Source organism: Balaenoptera physalus (genome assembly GCF_965194825.1).
Source record: "Balaenoptera physalus genome assembly, chromosome: 13".
In the NCBI taxonomy this organism is placed as follows: domain Eukaryota; kingdom Metazoa; phylum Chordata; class Mammalia; order Artiodactyla; family Balaenopteridae; genus Balaenoptera; species Balaenoptera physalus.
Genome location: NC_138892.1, coordinates 74232160 through 74249066, shown reverse-complemented (window position 1 = coordinate 74249066; position 16907 = coordinate 74232160). Strand labels below are relative to the sequence as shown.

The following is a 16907-nucleotide window of genomic DNA, read 5'->3' as shown; positions in this document are numbered from 1 at the left end:
TTATTCAGCTTAATCTGGTCTCTGTTGAACCTTTCTATTGTATTTTTTGGTTCCGTTATTGTATTCTTCAGCTCTGATTTCTGTTTGGTATTTTCTTATATTTTCTGTTTCTTTGTTGAAATTCTCACTTAGCTCATATGCTGATCACCTGACCTCAGCGAGCAGTTTTATGACTGTTATTTTGTAAGATATACACTAAATTGCTTATCTGCATTTCATTAAGGTCTTCTTCTGAGGCTTTATCTTTTTCTTTCGTCTGGAAAATATTCTTCTGTTTCTTCATTTTCCTTGACACTCTTTGTTGGTTTTTATGCATTAGAGAAAACAGCTACCTCTCCTAGTCTTGAAGGAGTGGCCACATGCAGGGGATGATCACTATGTTTTGACCTCACCCTAGGTCTTTGTTGTCTCTCAAACCTTTGTGATTGTCCAAGCAACCTAGTTCATTTTTAGTGGCTCCCAGTTGAGGGTGTGCCAAAACCACCAGGTTCCTAAAGGGGAAGATCTCAGTCAAAACATAGATTTAGTCTGATTGGAAGCTGGACCCTCAGCAAACAGCTTTTAAAGTACACAAATATACCTCTTCCATGAGAAAACTTTCAGATGGGAATTTCTTTCTGCTCCCTCTGCTCTGAGACCTGATGTGATAGCCAGTTGAGAACTGTTTCTTTGTTTGCTACCATCCCATTGAACCTGTGAAAATAAGCGCTGCTGACCACCAGAGCCAGGCTGTCAAGGGATGTGTCCTTTGGGCAGCAGCCTCAAAAGTCAGGGTGCCAGATGTGTGCACAAACTCTTTTCTGGGAGATACCAATGTCAACTGAAAAGAATGCACAACCTAAAAATTGAGAATTATGTTTTATTCAGCAGGCATACTGAGGACTTAAGCCCAGGGGACAGCCTCTCAGATAGCTCTGAGGAACTGTTCCTTAGGGGTAAAGGAAGAGCCAGGATATATAGGAGTTTTTGCAAAAACAAACAGATTGTCAGAACATCAAAGGATTACTGTTAATTAAAGAAAAACCAGACATCTCAAGTTAATAATATAGCACTTTTCTATGTGTGGGAAGATGCAAGTATCTGGGCTCATTGAAATCATTCCTTTGATATGCACCTTAACTGTCTAGGTCCAGTATCCTGTTTTCTCCATCCTGAATCCCTCAGGGTGCACCTGTGGTGCAGGGGGTTGGGGAGGCTGCAGTAGCTGATGGCTTGATGGCTGCAACATCCTTTGTTTACTGATTTAACAAGTGACATTCTTTGTGACAACCTAGAATAAGACAGAGGGAAAGGGCAAAGATGGCACCTGCTGGTCTCTGTGGTCTTTGAAAAGTATTTCAGTCTGTCTCTAAATGTGTGTCAAATAAGAAGCCTGTTCCTGAGGCTGAAGATTTAAGATAAGCAAATAAGCCTCTCTCACGGAAACATTCGGGGTATGTTTCAGTCTGCTACCTCTGTGCTGTGCCCTGGGGGAATAACTGGTTAAGAATTCTTTCTCCATTTGTTATAGTGCTATAGGACCTACAGATGTAAGACCCATTGGCTACCAGAGCAAGGCAAACAAGGGGTGGAAACCACAAAAACTGGGGCACAGATGTGTGTACAGGCTCATCTCTGGGAACAAGGCAGAGAGAGAGCATGAAGATAGTGCCTAGACTCTGAGATCTCTGGAGAGGATTACAGTCTGCTCTTAGATATGAGTTTAATTAGAAGCCTTCTGTTCAGGCCACATCTATGATGTTAAACTAATAGGCTTCTTTCACAGAAAGATTGGGTATGTCAGTGGGCTATTTCTGCTCTAGGCCCTGGGGAGTAGTCTTGTGGAGCTTGTGCAAACACTTTGAGAACTGTTTCTCAGTTTCCTATAGTCTTGTGGATCTCATGGACAAAGGCTTCACTGGCTTTCAAATCTTGATGTTTGGGAGGCTCATCTCTCAGTTGCAGGTCTTAGAAGTTCAGGAACCAAATATAAGGTTCGAACCATTAGCTCTTCATGGAGAAACTTGTAGTAAGTTCCTTCCTGATTGTGGGTTGCTGCACCTGGAGTGGGGGTTATGGTGTCTCAGCATAATCTGAGATTGAGTCTGTCCTACCTGTCCTACCTGCTTCAATGTGGGTTTTTTCTAATTTGGCCAATGTGTGGGAGGCTCTTGGCTAGTTGAGGGTTTTTTTGGGGGGCAGGGGAGGTTCTTTTAGAAGAAATTGTTCTGTGTGTAGCTGTAGATTAAGTGTGTCCATGGGAGAAGGTGAGTTCAGGATCCCTCTACATTGCCATCTTTAACTGAAACTTATTTAATTTTAAAATAGTAGAGGAATACAGTTTAAATATGATAGTTTAAAATGGGAGGATAATCACTAGAGAAATGCAGACACATGGAAGAACTTCAGAATGCAAAAGGGTGGGGATGTCACACTAGGAAACCTGATCAAGGTGGGAAAAAATGAGAACACTTCTACATAAACAATAAATGTAAAATGTAAGGAATGAATGAATCCTGCTTAGCAATATATTAAATTTTATTAGAGGATTGGTGTTTCTTATCAAGATTAGAGGAATATCAAATTGAGGAGACGAATATCTCTACATATTTTTTAAGAAACATGTAGAACATAATAATAAAGGTTGAAAATAAAAAGATAGCAAAAGATATATATATATATAAAGAAAATATATAGTATTAGGGACAGTATAAATGCAATAAATGCCCATTTAGAGAAGAGAAGAAGAGAATATAGAAAGTTATTGATCCATACCAATAATGAAATCCTGCTGAGCAGGCATTGTGAAGGCTTGCTGAACCTACAGAATGGGGGAAATTCCTTGAATAATTCAGTTTTTTTTTCTATTTGGGCTGCTCTTTTTCTGTTTTTCTCTCTCAAAAGATCTGAAGTTGGCATTGTAGTATATGTCTACCTTGGGGTCTATGTAGCTTTCTCAGCTTGTGGGTTCCTGGTACAAGTTTGAGACTTGAATGTTTTAAGTATTGAGCATACAATACTTTTTTATATATATATACAGCAGGTTCTTATTAGTCATCCATTTTATACACATCAGTGTATACATGTCAATCCCAATCTCCCAATTCATCACACCCCCACCCCCACCCCCTGCTGCTTTCCCCTTTTGGTGTCCATACGTTTGTTCTCTACATCTGTGTCTAAATTTCTGCCCTGCAAACCGGTTCATCTGTACCATTTTTCTAGATTCCACATATATGCGTTAATATACAATATTTGTTTTTCTCTTTCTGACTTACTTCACTCTATATGACAGTCTCTAGATGCATCCACATCCCTACAAATGACCCAATTTCGTTACTTTTTATGGCTGACTAATATTCCATTGTATATATGTACCACAACTTCTTTATCCATTCGTTTGTTGATGGGCATTTAGGTTGCTTCCATGACCTGGCTATTGTAAATAGTGCTGCAATGAACACTGGGGTGCATGTGTCTTTTTGAGTGATGGTTTTCTCAGGGTATATGCCCAGTAGTAAGATTGCTGGGTCATATGGTAGTTCTCTTTTTAGTTTCGTAAGGAACCTCCATACTGTTCTCCATAGTGGCTATATCAATTTACATTCCCAACAACAGTGCAAGAGAGTTCACTTTTCTCCACACCCTCTCCAGCATTTGTTGTTTGTAGATTTTCTGATGATGCCCATTCTAACTGGTGTGAGGTGATACCTCATTGTAGCTTTGATTTGCATTTCTCTAATAATCAGTGATGTTGAGCAGCTTTTCATGTGCTTCTTGGCCATCTGTATGTCTTCTTTGGAGAAATGTCTATTTAGGTCTTCTGCCCATTTTTGGATTGGGTTGTTTGTTTTTTTAATATTGAGTTGCATGAGCTGTTTGTATATTTTAGAGATTAATCCTTTGTCCGTTGATTCGTTTGCAAATATTTTCTCCCATTCTGATGGTTGTCTTTTCGTCTTGTTTGTAGTTTCCTTTGCTTTGCAAAAGCTTTGAAGTTTCATTAGGTCCCATTTGTTTATTTTTGTTTTTGTTTCCATTACTCTAGGAGGTGGATCAAGATCTTGCTGTGATTTATGTCAAAGTGTGTTCTTCCTATGTTTTCCTGTAAGAGTTTTATAGTGTCTGGTCTTACATTTAGGTCTCAAATCCATTTTGAGTTTATTTTTGTGTATGGTGTTAGGGAGTATTCTAATTTCATTCTTTTACATGTAGCTGTTCAGTTTTCCCAGCACCACTTATTGAAGAGACTGCCTTTTCTTCATTGTATATCCTTGCCTCCTTTGTCATAGATTGACCATAGGTGGGTGGGTTTATCTCTGGGCTTTCTATCCTGTTCCATTGATCTATAATTCTGTTTTTGTGTCAGTACCATGTTGTCTTGATTACTGTAGCTTTGTAGTATAGTCTGAAGTCAGGGAGTCTGATTTCTCCAGCTCCATTTTTTTCCCTCAAGACCTCTTTGGCTATTCGGGGTCTTTTGTGTCTCCATACAAATTTTAAGATTTTTTGTTCTAGTTCTTTAAAAAATGCCATCGGTAATTTGATAAGGATTGCATTGAATCTGTAGATTGCTTTGGGTAGTATAGTCATTTTCACAATATTGATTCTTCCAATCCAAGAACATGGTATATCTCTCCATCTGTTGGTATCATCTTTAATTTCTTTCATCAGTGTCTTATAGTTTTCTGCATACAGGTCTTTTGTCTCCCTAGGTAGGTTTATTCCTAGGTATTTTATTCCTTTTGTTGCAATGGTAAATGGGAGTGTTTCCTTAATTTCTCTTTCAGATTTTTTCATCATTAGTGTATAGGAATGCAAGAGATTTCTGTGCATTAATTTTGTATCCTGCAACTTTACCAAATTCATTGATTAGCTCTAGTAGTTTTCTGGTGGCATCTTTAGGATTCTCTATGTATAGTATTATGTCATCTGCAAACAGTGACAGTTTTACTTCCTCTTTTCCAATTTGTATTCCTTTTTATTTCTTTTTCTTCTCTGATTGCCGTTGCTAGGACTTCCAAAACTATATTGAATAGTGGTGAGAGTGGACATCCTTGTCTTGTTCCTGATCTTAGAGGAAATGCTTTCAGTTTTTCACAGTTGAGAATGATGTTTGCTGTGGGTTTGTTTTCTGATTTGGATTCCTTTTCTTTCTTTTTCCTCTCTGATTGCTGTGGCTGAAACTTCCAAAACTATGTTGAATAATAGTGGTGAGAGTGGGCAACCTTGTCTTGTTCCTGATCTTAGAAGAAATGGTTTCAGCTTTTCACCATTGAGAACAATGTTGGCTGTGAGTTTGTCATATATGGCCTTTATTATGTTGAGGTAGGTTCCCTCTAGGCCCACTTTCTGGAGAGTTTTTATCATAAATGGGTATTGAATTTTGTCAAAAGCTTTTTCTGCATCTATTGAGATGATCATATGGTTTTTATTCTTCAATTTGTTAATATGGTGTATCACATTGATTCATTTGCATATATTGAAGAATTCTTGCATCCCTGGGATAAATCCCACTTGATCATGGTGCATGATCCTTTTAATGTGTTGTTGGATTCTGTTTGCCAGTATTTTTTGAGGATTTTTGTGTCTATATTCATCAGTGATATTGGTCTGTAATTTTGTTTTTTTTGTAGTATCTTTGTCTGGTTTTGGTATCAGGGTGATGGTGGCCTCATAGAATGAGTTTGGGAGTGTTCCTTCCTCTGCAATTTTTTGGAAGAGTTTGAGACGGATGTGTATTAGCTCTTCTGTAAATGTTTGATAGAATTCACCTGTGAAGCCATCTGGTCCTGGGCTTTTGTTTGTTGGAAGATTTTTAATAACCGTTTCAATTTCATTACTTGTGATGGGTCAGTTCATATTTTCTGTTTCTTCCTGGTTCAGTCTTGGAAGGTTATACCTTTCTAAGAATTTGTCCATTTCTTGCAGGTTGTCCATTTTATTGGCATAGAGTTGCTTGTAGTAGTCTCTTAGGATGCTTTATATTTTTGTGGTGTCTTTTGTAATTTCTCCTTTTTCATTTCTAATTTTATTGATTTGAGTCCTCTCCCTCTTTTTCTTGATGAATCTGGCTAATGGTTTGTCAAATTTATCTTCTCAAAGAACCACATTTTAGTTTTATTGATCTTTGCTATTGTTTTCTTTGTTTCTATTTCATTTATTTCTCCTCTCATCTTTATGATTTCTTTCCTTCTGCTAACTTTGGGTTTTGTTTGTTCTTCTTTCTCTAGTTCCTTTAGGTGTAAGGTTAGATTGTTTATTTGAGATCTTTCTTGTTTCTTGAGGTAGGCTTGTATAGCTATAAGCTTCCCCCTTAGAACTGCTTTTTCTTCATCCCATGGGTTTTTGGGTCATCGTGTTTTCATTGTCATTTTTCTCTAGGTATTTTTTGATTTCCTCTTTGAGTTCTTCAGTGATCTCTTGGTTATTTAGTAGTGTATTGTTTAGCCTCCATGTGTTTGTGTTTTTTACAGTTTTTCCCCTGTAATTCATTTCTAATCTTGTAGCGTTTTGGTCAGAAAAGATGCTTGATATGATTTCAATTTTCTTAAATTTACTGAGCCTTGATTTGTGACCCAAGATGTGATCTATCCTGGAGAATGCTCTGTGCGCACTTGAGAAGAAAGTGTAATCTGCTGTTTTGGGATAGAATGTCCTATAAATATCAATTAAATCCATCTGTTCTATTGTGTCATGTAAAGCTTGTGTTTCCTTATTAATTTTCTCTTTGGATTATGTGTCCATTGGTGTAAGTGAGGTGTTAAAGTCCCCCACTATTATTCTGTTACTGTCGATTTCATCTTTCATAGCTGTTAGCAGTTGCCTTATCTTCTTCTTGGATGGATCCCTTGATCTTTATGTAGTGTCCTTCCTTGTCTCTTGTAACATTCTTTATTTTAAAGTCTATTTTGTCTGATATGAGTATTGCTACTCCTGCTTTCTTTTGATTTCCATTTGCAGGGAATATCTTTTTCCATCCTCTCAGTTTCAGTCTGAATGTGTCCCTAGGTCTGAAGTGGGCCTCTTGTAGACAGCATAAATATGGTTCTTGTTTTTGTATCCATTCAGCGAGCCTGTGTCTTTTGGTTGGAGCATTTAATCCATTCCCGTTTAAGGTAATTATCAATATGTAAGTTCCTATTACCATTTTCTTAATTGTTTTGGGTTTGTTTTTGTAGGTCCTTTTCTTCTCTTGTGTTTTCCACTTAGAGAAGTTCCTTTAGCATTTGTTGTAGAGCTGGTTTGGTGTTGCTCAATTCTCTTAGCTTTTGCTTGTCTGTAAAGCTTTTGATTTCCCCATCAAATCTGAATGAGGTCCTTGCCGGGTAGAGTAATCTTGGTTGTAGGTTCTTCCCTTTCATCACTTTAAATATGTGATGCCACTCCCTTCTGGCTTGTAGAGTTTCTGCTGAGAAATCAGCTGTTAACCTTATGGGAGCTCCCTTGTATGTTATTTGTCCTTTTTCCCTTGCTGCTTTCAATACTTTGTCTTTAATTTTTGCCACTTTGATTACTATGTATCTCCGTGTGTTTCTCCTTGTGTTTTTCCTGTATGGGACTCTCTACACTTCATGGACCTGGGTGGCTATTTCCTTTCCCATGTTAGGGAAGTTTTCAACTATAATCTCTTCAAATATTTTCTCTGGTCCTTTCTCTCTCTCTTCTCCTTCTGGGACCCCTATAATGCAAATGCTGTTGAGTTTATTGTTGTCCCAGAGGTCCCTTAGGCTGTCCTCATTTCTTTTCATTCTTTTTTCTTTATTCTGTTACTCAGCAGTGAATTCCACCATTCTGTCTTCCAGGTCACTTATCCCTTCTTCTGCCTCAGTTATTCTGCTTTTGATTCCTTCTAGCGTATTTTTCATTTCAGTTATTGTATTGTTCATCTCTGTTTGTTTGTTCTTTAATTCTTCTAGATCTTTGTTAAGCATTTCTTGCATCTTCTCGATCTTTGCCTCCATCCTTTTTCCGAACTCATGGATCATCTTCACTATCATTATTCTGAATTCTTTTCCTGGAAGGTTGCCTATCTCCACTTCATTTTGTTGTTTTTCTGGGATTTTATCTTGTTCCTTCATCCGGTACATAGCCCTCTGCCTTTTCATCTTGTCTATCTTTCTGTGAATGTGGTTTTTGTTCCCCAGGCTGCAGGATTGTAGTTCTTCTTGCTTCTGCTGTCTGCCCTCTGAACATACAATACTTTTTAAATGGTTGAATAATGGGGTTGGAGAAGAGGCTCTGCTCTATAAAGTTATTCAGGACCCCTAGCTGGTAGGGACTCTGCTGTCTTTTAACTGGTAGCTTTCCATGTTTGCACTGTATGTTGAAATCAGAGGGAAAAGGAAGTGGAGGATTATGCAGAAAATTTTTATAGACCAAGAATGGTAGTGATCTGCACCATATTTGCCAATGACCAGAACTTAAATCACTTGTTCAAACCAGCTGCAAGGGGGGCTAGGAAATGTAGTTTAGCTGTATGCCTAAGAGGAAGGGGAAACAGGTTTGATTGAGCAGCCAGACAGTTTCTCTTTTATACTACCTATCAATCTAAAAAACTATATCCCACCAACAGAGAATATTTATTTTCTATGGATCCGTGGTACATTTATAAACATAATTCATATATAGTAATAAGCCATAAAGAAACTCTAAGATATTTATCTATGGAGAGATTCATAGCCACATTCTCTAGTAAAAAATCATTAAAGTTGTAATCAACAGCAACAACGAAAGTGTTTAACCTCCCTTACCTTCTTGGAAATTAAGAAATGCTGTGGGTTTAACAAAGAAAAAGAAAAAAAAGAAAAAAATCGAAAGAAAATGCAAATTACATAGAAATTGATGAAAATCAAAGCCAGTGGTGTGTTATACAGAAAATTTATACCTCTAAGAGCTTTTATTATTTAGAAAACCTGAAAGTAAATGAACTGATATCCAACTTAAGAAATTAGAAAGAGAATAGCAGAATAGATTTTCAAATTGCTTTAATATCTTTGTCTTTTTTCAACTACATTTGCTAAGGTTACCTGAAGCCTTTCCTTTTTTCAATAATTTATTTCTTGGTAAATGTCTATTCTGTTGCTTGCTGTTTCTAAACCAATTTAAATTTTATTTCATTTTATTGTTCATCACAGGCAAATTTTTCTTTGTGATTTTAAAATCATCTTAGTGGAATTAAAGTAATATGAAAGAAGAATGCTATAAGATGAATTGGTGTGGTTAAAAAGGAACTATAAGTAGGTATTATTTTATATACTTTGGAGTTGTTAAAATTTTGTTTTTCTTCTAGATTCTGAGGGAAGAAAGAGGAATGTGTTCTTTAAAAGGCAGGATAACATCTACTAAGAAAACCGGTCAGTATAACTATAAGTGAATTTTATTCTTTTAAAAAACAACATTTTAACAGAAATTAGTTAAATTTTAAGGTTTTTTTAGAGTTTTGCAAGCAAATATATTTTATAAGTATCTTAGAATATATTAATAATGCAATTGGCTCTTTAAAATTAATTTTATCTTCTATAAAATGTTATACATGATGAATATATATAATATATATATACAACTTACTGAATAATAAACAGATACCTTTGTACTTAGTTTGTATAGTAGTTTAAGAAATAATACATAATTAGTACTTTTGAATATCTTCCCAATTGCATTGCCTATCCTGCCCCCTAGTGGTAACTCTTTTCCTGAATTTGTTTTTTGTGATAGCACATATAGACTTTTCCAATTGCTTGATTTTGAGCTTTCTGCAACAAATTGAGTCAAACTCTATACATTTTTCTGCAACTTACTTTTTGTTCACCCAGTAATATGTTTTGAGGTTCAATCACCCTGACACTTGTGACTCTAATACAGTTCATCATTTGTTTTCTCCTATATAGCCTTCTATTGTGTGAATGTAGCACAATCTATGTATGCATTTTCTGACAAAGATTATTTGAGTTGTTTGTAATATTTTGCTATGATAAACAATGCTACTTTGACAATTTTTGACATTTCTCCTGGCACACATGTATAAAAGTTTCTTCTAGGATATAATTCTAGAAGTAGAATTGGCTAGTTCATATGATATGCACTCTTCTAACTCTTCTTCTAATGCAAAATTGTTTTCCAAAGTAGATGTGCCAGTTTAAACTCCCACTAGCAATAGGTAAAGAGTCTTAGCTGTTACATATTCTCACTAACACTGGGTCAGCTTTTTATCATTGTTGGCAATGTGATATCTCATTTCAATTTCAATTTATATTTCCCATTATTGATTAGGCTCATTGGCCACCCATATTTCATCTGTGAAATGTCTTTCATGTCTATTGTCCATGTTTCTTTTAGGAAGTTTGGCTTTCTTTATGGGATGTGTCTTTTGTATATCTATGTCCTTTATACCTTTTATATATCCTAGATTCAAATTGCTTGTAGACTCCTGTGTAGCAGATATTTCATATTTGAGTAGCAGATATTTCATATTTGAGTGGTCTTTTTATTCTATATTTTCTTTTTATTGACAGTACTTTCTGGCACTTTTTAGATATTTTGTGATAGAATGATTCTTCAGCATATCTAGTCTGTTGGGATACCTAGAAATCTTTATGGACTTTTTCCATTTTTACTTAATTTAACTTTTTTAATATGTAAAGCATCAATTTGGTTTCTATCCCTCTCCTGTCTGCCCTATTTCCTTCTGCCTCATATGAGTAGCTATTTTTTGTTGGTTTACTGTTTATCATTCCAGTGGACTTTTTTTCTAAATAAAGCCTGATGTGTATAAATGCACATATATGTGTGTCTTAGTTCCCTGCCCTTTTCACTCTAAATGTAATGTAGGATATTTTATTTAATACATATATTTTATAGATTAATTAAATGGATTTATTTAATAAATTTTCTGTAGATTTCCTCATATTAGTAGTGGACATTTATTCATCCTTTATTTATGCCCATTTAGTAATTCATTATGTGTATGATCTATAGTTTACTCAGTCAGTGCCCTGTTGGTGGACATTTAGGTTGTTTCAAGTATCTCTTTCTTACAAACAATGTGCAGTGAACAACTTTGAGCACATATTTCTTAATTGTGGAGGTACATTTTCAGGGTAATTTCTAGAAGTGGGATTGCTGAATCAAAGAAGAGATATATTGTGGGTTTTTTTTTTTTTGATAGTTATTGCCAAAATTTGATTTTCATAGAAATTGCCAAATTCCCCATTGCATCATTTTGTAATCCTACCAGAAATGTGCTTTTTATTCCACAGCCTCACCAACAGGGATTGTGGTCAAACTTAGGAATTTTTGTGAATCTTATAAAGATATATAGATAGAAGTTTCAGTTTGCACTTCTTTTTCTATGAGTGCAGTTGAGCATCTTTTAAAAATGTGTAATGGCTATTTGTGATTTTTTTTCTGTGAACTCTCCATTCATGTCCTTAGACCCATTGAGTTTTTACATATTTTTCTTGATATTTAAGAGCTCTTTCTATATTAATATTAAAGAGATTTAGGTCTTTGTAATGTGTCACAAATATTTTCTCCTAGTTTATTATTAATTTTTGATTTGTTTTGTCTGTTTTTACTATGCTTATGGTGTCTCCTGCTTTGCAAAAGGCTTAACATTTTTTATGTAGCTAATATTATCAATCTTTTCTTTTATACCTTTGGATTTAATTAGAAAGACTCTTTACACTCCCTGGTTACAAATGAATTCACTTATATTTTCTTCTAGTGTTAGTATGATTTTATATTTATGCACTTAGAGTTTATCCTGATTTAGGAGTTTATCCTGATTCAAGTTTTTAAAAATGCATCTTTTCCCTAGGTATTTGTAATACTACCTTTTTATGTATCAACTTTCCATATATACTTCAGTCTGTTCTGGGGCTTTCTTTACCATTCCATTGATCTTTCCTAATCTTCATGTGCTAATATCACATTACTTTTATTATGATTACTTTATGCTATGTTTAATTTCTAAGAGTTACACCTCCCTTTACACTTTTTAAAGAATGTTTCTGGCTATTTTTGATTAATTTTACATGTAAACTTTAAAATCAACTTGTGTAACTTCAAGGAAATGGTTTTTTTTTTTCGGGGGGCGCACACTGCTTGGCATGTGGGATCTTAGTTCCCTGACCAGGGATCAAACCTGTGCCCCCTCCAGTGGAAGCACGGAGTCTTAACCACTGGACACCGGGGAAGTCCCGCCAAGGAAATGTTCCAATTTTTATTAGAAAAGTACTAAATGTATACATTAATTAAGTGTGAATTGTCATCCTAATGATGTTGAGTAGCCCTATATAAGAATAAGGATGCCTTTTTATTAATTCAGTCTAATTGTATATCTTTAATAGTTGTTAAAAACGCCTTTATGCACTTTAATGTTTTCCTCAAGCAGATTCTGCATGTCCTTTACTAGATTTAGCTATAGGTACTTTTCGTTGTTTTTGTTGCTACTTTAGTGTGAATGTACACCCCATGTTTCTACATTAAGTAAGAGTCTGGATTTTGGACTTAGGCACCTGTGTGTTGATTGTTTTGTTGAGAGTTTTTTTAGAGGTGATTTTGAGGCAATTAGTAATTTGGGGAAGAGTGGTTATTGACATCTGTGGAAATGATTATTATCTTTCCCTCATATATCTTTTTTTGTACCCCAAAACACATAACATAAAATTCACCCTTCCAACAATTTCAAAGGGTACAGTATACCTCTCCTTCCCCCCAGCCTCTGACAACCACTATTCTGTTTCTATGAGTTTGAATATAAGTGTAATCATACAATATACAAATATTGTATGTAATCATACAATATTTATCTTTTTGTGACATTTCACTTAGCGTAATGTCTTCAAGATTCATCCATGTTGTAGCATACAACAGGATTTCCTTCTTTTATAATGCTGAATAATACTCCATAGTATGTGTAAACCACATTTTCTGTATCCATTCTTTTGTCGATAGACATTTAGGTTGCTTCCACCTCTTGGCTATTATAATTCTGCAATGAACATGGGTGTGCAAATATCTCTTCAAGATTCTGTTTTCAATTCTTTTGGATATATCCCTAGAAATGGGATTGCTGGATCATATGGAAGTTCTGTTTTTAAATTTTTGAAGAACAATTCATACTGTTTTCCATATCAGCTGCACCATTCTACATTCCCACGAATAGTGCACCAGGGTTCCAACTCCTCCAAATCAGTGCCAACACATTATTTTCTGGTTTTTTTTTTCAATAAGTAGCCATCTTAATGGGTGTGAGGTGATATCTCATTGTGGTGTAGATCTTTTAAAATGGTGAATCTTGCTAATGGATTTTGTGATATGGACCATTCTAGCATTCCTAAAATAAATCCCACCAAGTCATGATGAATTATGATTAAGTTTGCTATTCTATTTAATTTTTAATTTTTTTTGTTTTTTAATTTTAAATTTAAAAGTTTTAATACTTATATACAATTTTTGCATTGATCCTATAAGTGAGATTGGCCTATAATATGTATGTGTGTGTGTACGTGCATGTGTAATCTTTCTCAGATTTTGAAATTAGTGTTATGTCAGATTCACAAAAATTCTTTAAGTTCATACACATAAAAATTAAGGCTATTTGAAAGCTTTCTTGAAATTTGAATCACTTGCCTCTTCAACGCAGTCCCACTGTTTTATTGCAGATCCTCATCACTTCATAACTTGATTATTGAGTTAATCTCCTAACAATCTGCTTTCATATAGTTTCACCCTTCTTTAATTAATCCCCAATAGATGCCTTGGTAGACAGTCCAAAATTAATTTTGTATTAAAGTGCACCTCTACACTTTCTTTTCCCCCATCCCATATGCTATTTTTCATCTTGTCTTTTGGGAAATTGTTTATTCATCTTCCAAAACCCATTCTTTATCTTGTGCTTTCTCTATTACTCTTCACTAAATCTTTTTTCCCTAGAGCTCATCACACTTAGGCCTCTACCACTTTTGTACCTTCTATGACTTCTATTGTTGGGCCTAATTTTGTGACTATTTTTAAAAAATAAATGTATGTCTTTTTCTCCATCTCAAGAGTCTGAATACTTTGAGCTTTATGGCCACATATTCCTAAAAACTACTAAGTGACTTACATAAGGTAATTACTCAATAAGTGTTGAATTTACATTTTAATCTACATATCCTTTCTTACACTGTTAGAGGTAAGACATTCATTTAACAGACATTTGTCTTCTCTACTAATAACTATGGGTTTACTATACTTATGAACTGAATGAACCTTGTTGTTGGGGAATGCCCTTAGATCATGTTGTTAGTAAAATCCTACTGTTCACTTTTTTCTCTGCTTTCCACTGTTGAGGAGAACCTGCTTTGTGAGGGTATAAATTCCTTCTAGAATGATGAACTAAAGGTAACTGAATTTACCTAAGAAGTTCTCTCTACCTCTCAGCTGACTGATGGTTAGATTCTGTTACAGAAGGCATCAGATCTGATCTGAGGTATGAATAGTAGTCATGGTCTGTTATGTATGGGAGGACAGTGATTTAATATGTGTTGTTGCACCACATTCCATTACCTTTTTCTTTTTCTTTTTTTTTTTTTTTTTTGGATAGCAAATTCATTTTCACAAACAAGAGGAATGGTTGAAGCTACTGTTGATCTATAGTATTTATGCATTCTAGGGAGTCATGACCTACTTTTCAGGCCCTTTTTTAAACTTTACTTGTAATCATAAGAGAACACATTAGGCAGATAATGAAAGAATAACATACTGGATGCTTTGAGTTGAGTTTTTTTGCATACAGCTTTTTAAAAAATAAATTTAACAGTGTCACAGTCACCATCAAATTTCAATAGATTATATATCTTTTTATATTATTTTGAATTCATAAATGGCTTTAAAATTCTATAGTTATGAAATCATATTAAAGGTTAAATACAGTTTTGATTGTGTGATAAAACTTCATTTACTCAATTAGCAAATATCTGGTACCTTAACTTATTTCTCCTTCCTATAGATTGACACTTTAAATTATTTGCTCATAAAAAATGGTTTATTGTATTGGAAAAAAATCAATTCAATTTCCTCTGTTCTCCTTTCTTCCCTTACGTTACGTACCCTCATTTTACTTGTAGATACACATCTTTTACATGTAGAATAATTCCATAATACCCTGTCAAAAATGCAAGCTGCCACATATCAAAAATTTTAACTTTTAAAATGCTCTGTAGTATGTTAGCTAAACTTATTTACCAGCAGCTATCTTCTGCCTATGTACATATTAATAGGTACCATTCTTCACAAATTAAATCTTTATTTTCAGATCTTGATTCTTCACAGAGTAGTCAGTCTACCAGTTGCTCCCCAAGGCCAGCAGATAGTTGTTTCAGTTCTAGTTCAGAGATGGTAAGTTATGCTCTTTTTTTTTTGCTTGTTAATGTATGCTATACTAATTTAGAATGATTTGTATTTCTCATAATTTACCTTTTCATTCTGAAAAAAATAGTTGAGATAATAGTGAAAATAAATGTAAATGTAAACAAAAATGTGAAAATATTAAAAATGTAAGAAGAATGTAAATTAAAATGTAAGTGAGCATCATTCATTCATATTTATGAGATGATGAATATGTTCATTGTTATTTACAAAACCCACTCTTATTGAGATGTATGTGTATCTGATAAATGCATTCTTCTTTTAAAAGAGTTTTTAAAAGAACCCATTCACAATAATTGAAAACCTAAAACAACCAATAATACACACAAAAAGAAAGTCTCAAGACTTATGTGAAGAAAACTATAAAATATTATAATCTGAATAATTGGAGTGATATTTAATGCTGAGTGGGAACTGTAATCTGAATAATTGGAATGGCATATTCTGAGAGAGTTTCTCACAAATCACATGTTTAAATGGAATTCTCCACTAATTCTTCCATCTTCATTTCATCTACCTTTTGTCTCTAGCTCACCGTCCAAACTGCTCTTGCTGAGGAAGGACACCAATGACCTCTAATGATGCCAAATTCATTGGACAATTTTCAGTTTTTATTTTACAAGAATTTCTAACAATATTAGTAGAAATTATTATTTTCTTTTCTTGAAACATTTTCTTCTCTTTGCTTTTGTGATACACACTATCTTAGTTCCCTGCATACCTCTCTGAATGCTACTTTATGCCTTTGCCTACTTCTCTCCCACCTTTCCCTGTATATAAATGTTGTAATGTTTAGGGTTTGCTTCAGGAGCCTTTTCTTCTCTTAACCTACACTCCAAACTCTAGATGATGTTACATACTCCATTGGTTTTTTTTATACTATTACCTGGTTGATGACAATTCTCAACTTTATGACTTTAGCTTAGATCCTTAATTAGGTGTCCAATTTCTTATTGGATATCTTCTTGGATATTTCACAAAAAACTGAACACTCCTGATCTCCCCATATCAGTTTTTCTGATAGTTCCCATATTAGTAGATACCTTTTCTATCCACTCAGTTGTTCATGCCAGAAACTTTAGTTTGGCATTTCTTTCTGTCTCATCTGCCTTCCTTAACCATATTCATTTCATCACTTGATCCAATCAATTCTACCTCCAAAATAAATTGCATATTTATCTACTTCTCACCTAGGGTACTAGGTGTCAGTACCCTAATCTAAGGTACCATCATCTTGTTCTTAAACTATTATGGTTGTTGGCCAAGAGATCTCTCTACTTCCACTCTTGCCCCACTTTTTCTCTAGTTAACAGTCATCATGGTCTTTTGAAAACTTAAACTGAATGATGTTATTTCTATGTTTATTCAATGGATTCCTGTTTTACTTTAGAATCTAAACTGCTTTCAGTAGTGACAGGCCATGTGTGATCTAGCCCCTGGCTATATCTCCAACTTCTAGTATTCCTCTCTCACCACACTTTACACATACTGACATTCCACTTCCTTAGCTTATT

The 16907-nt window shown here is 34.6% G+C and overlaps 1 protein-coding gene and 1 long non-coding RNA gene across 2 annotated transcripts in view; both read left to right on the top strand.

Annotated features, from left to right (window-relative positions):
* Positions 1-16907, top strand: part of LOC309640502 — an 875392-nt gene that overhangs the window by 293371 nt on the left and 565114 nt on the right. The gene's annotated exons all lie outside the window — the stretch shown is intronic.
* Positions 1-16907, top strand: part of REDIC1 (regulator of DNA class I crossover intermediates 1) — an 85599-nt gene that overhangs the window by 59668 nt on the left and 9024 nt on the right. The window contains 2 exon segments of the mRNA XM_082419254.1: positions 9272-9335; positions 15281-15363. Of these exon segments, the coding sequence (XP_082275380.1) occupies positions 9272-9335; positions 15281-15363 (147 nt within the window).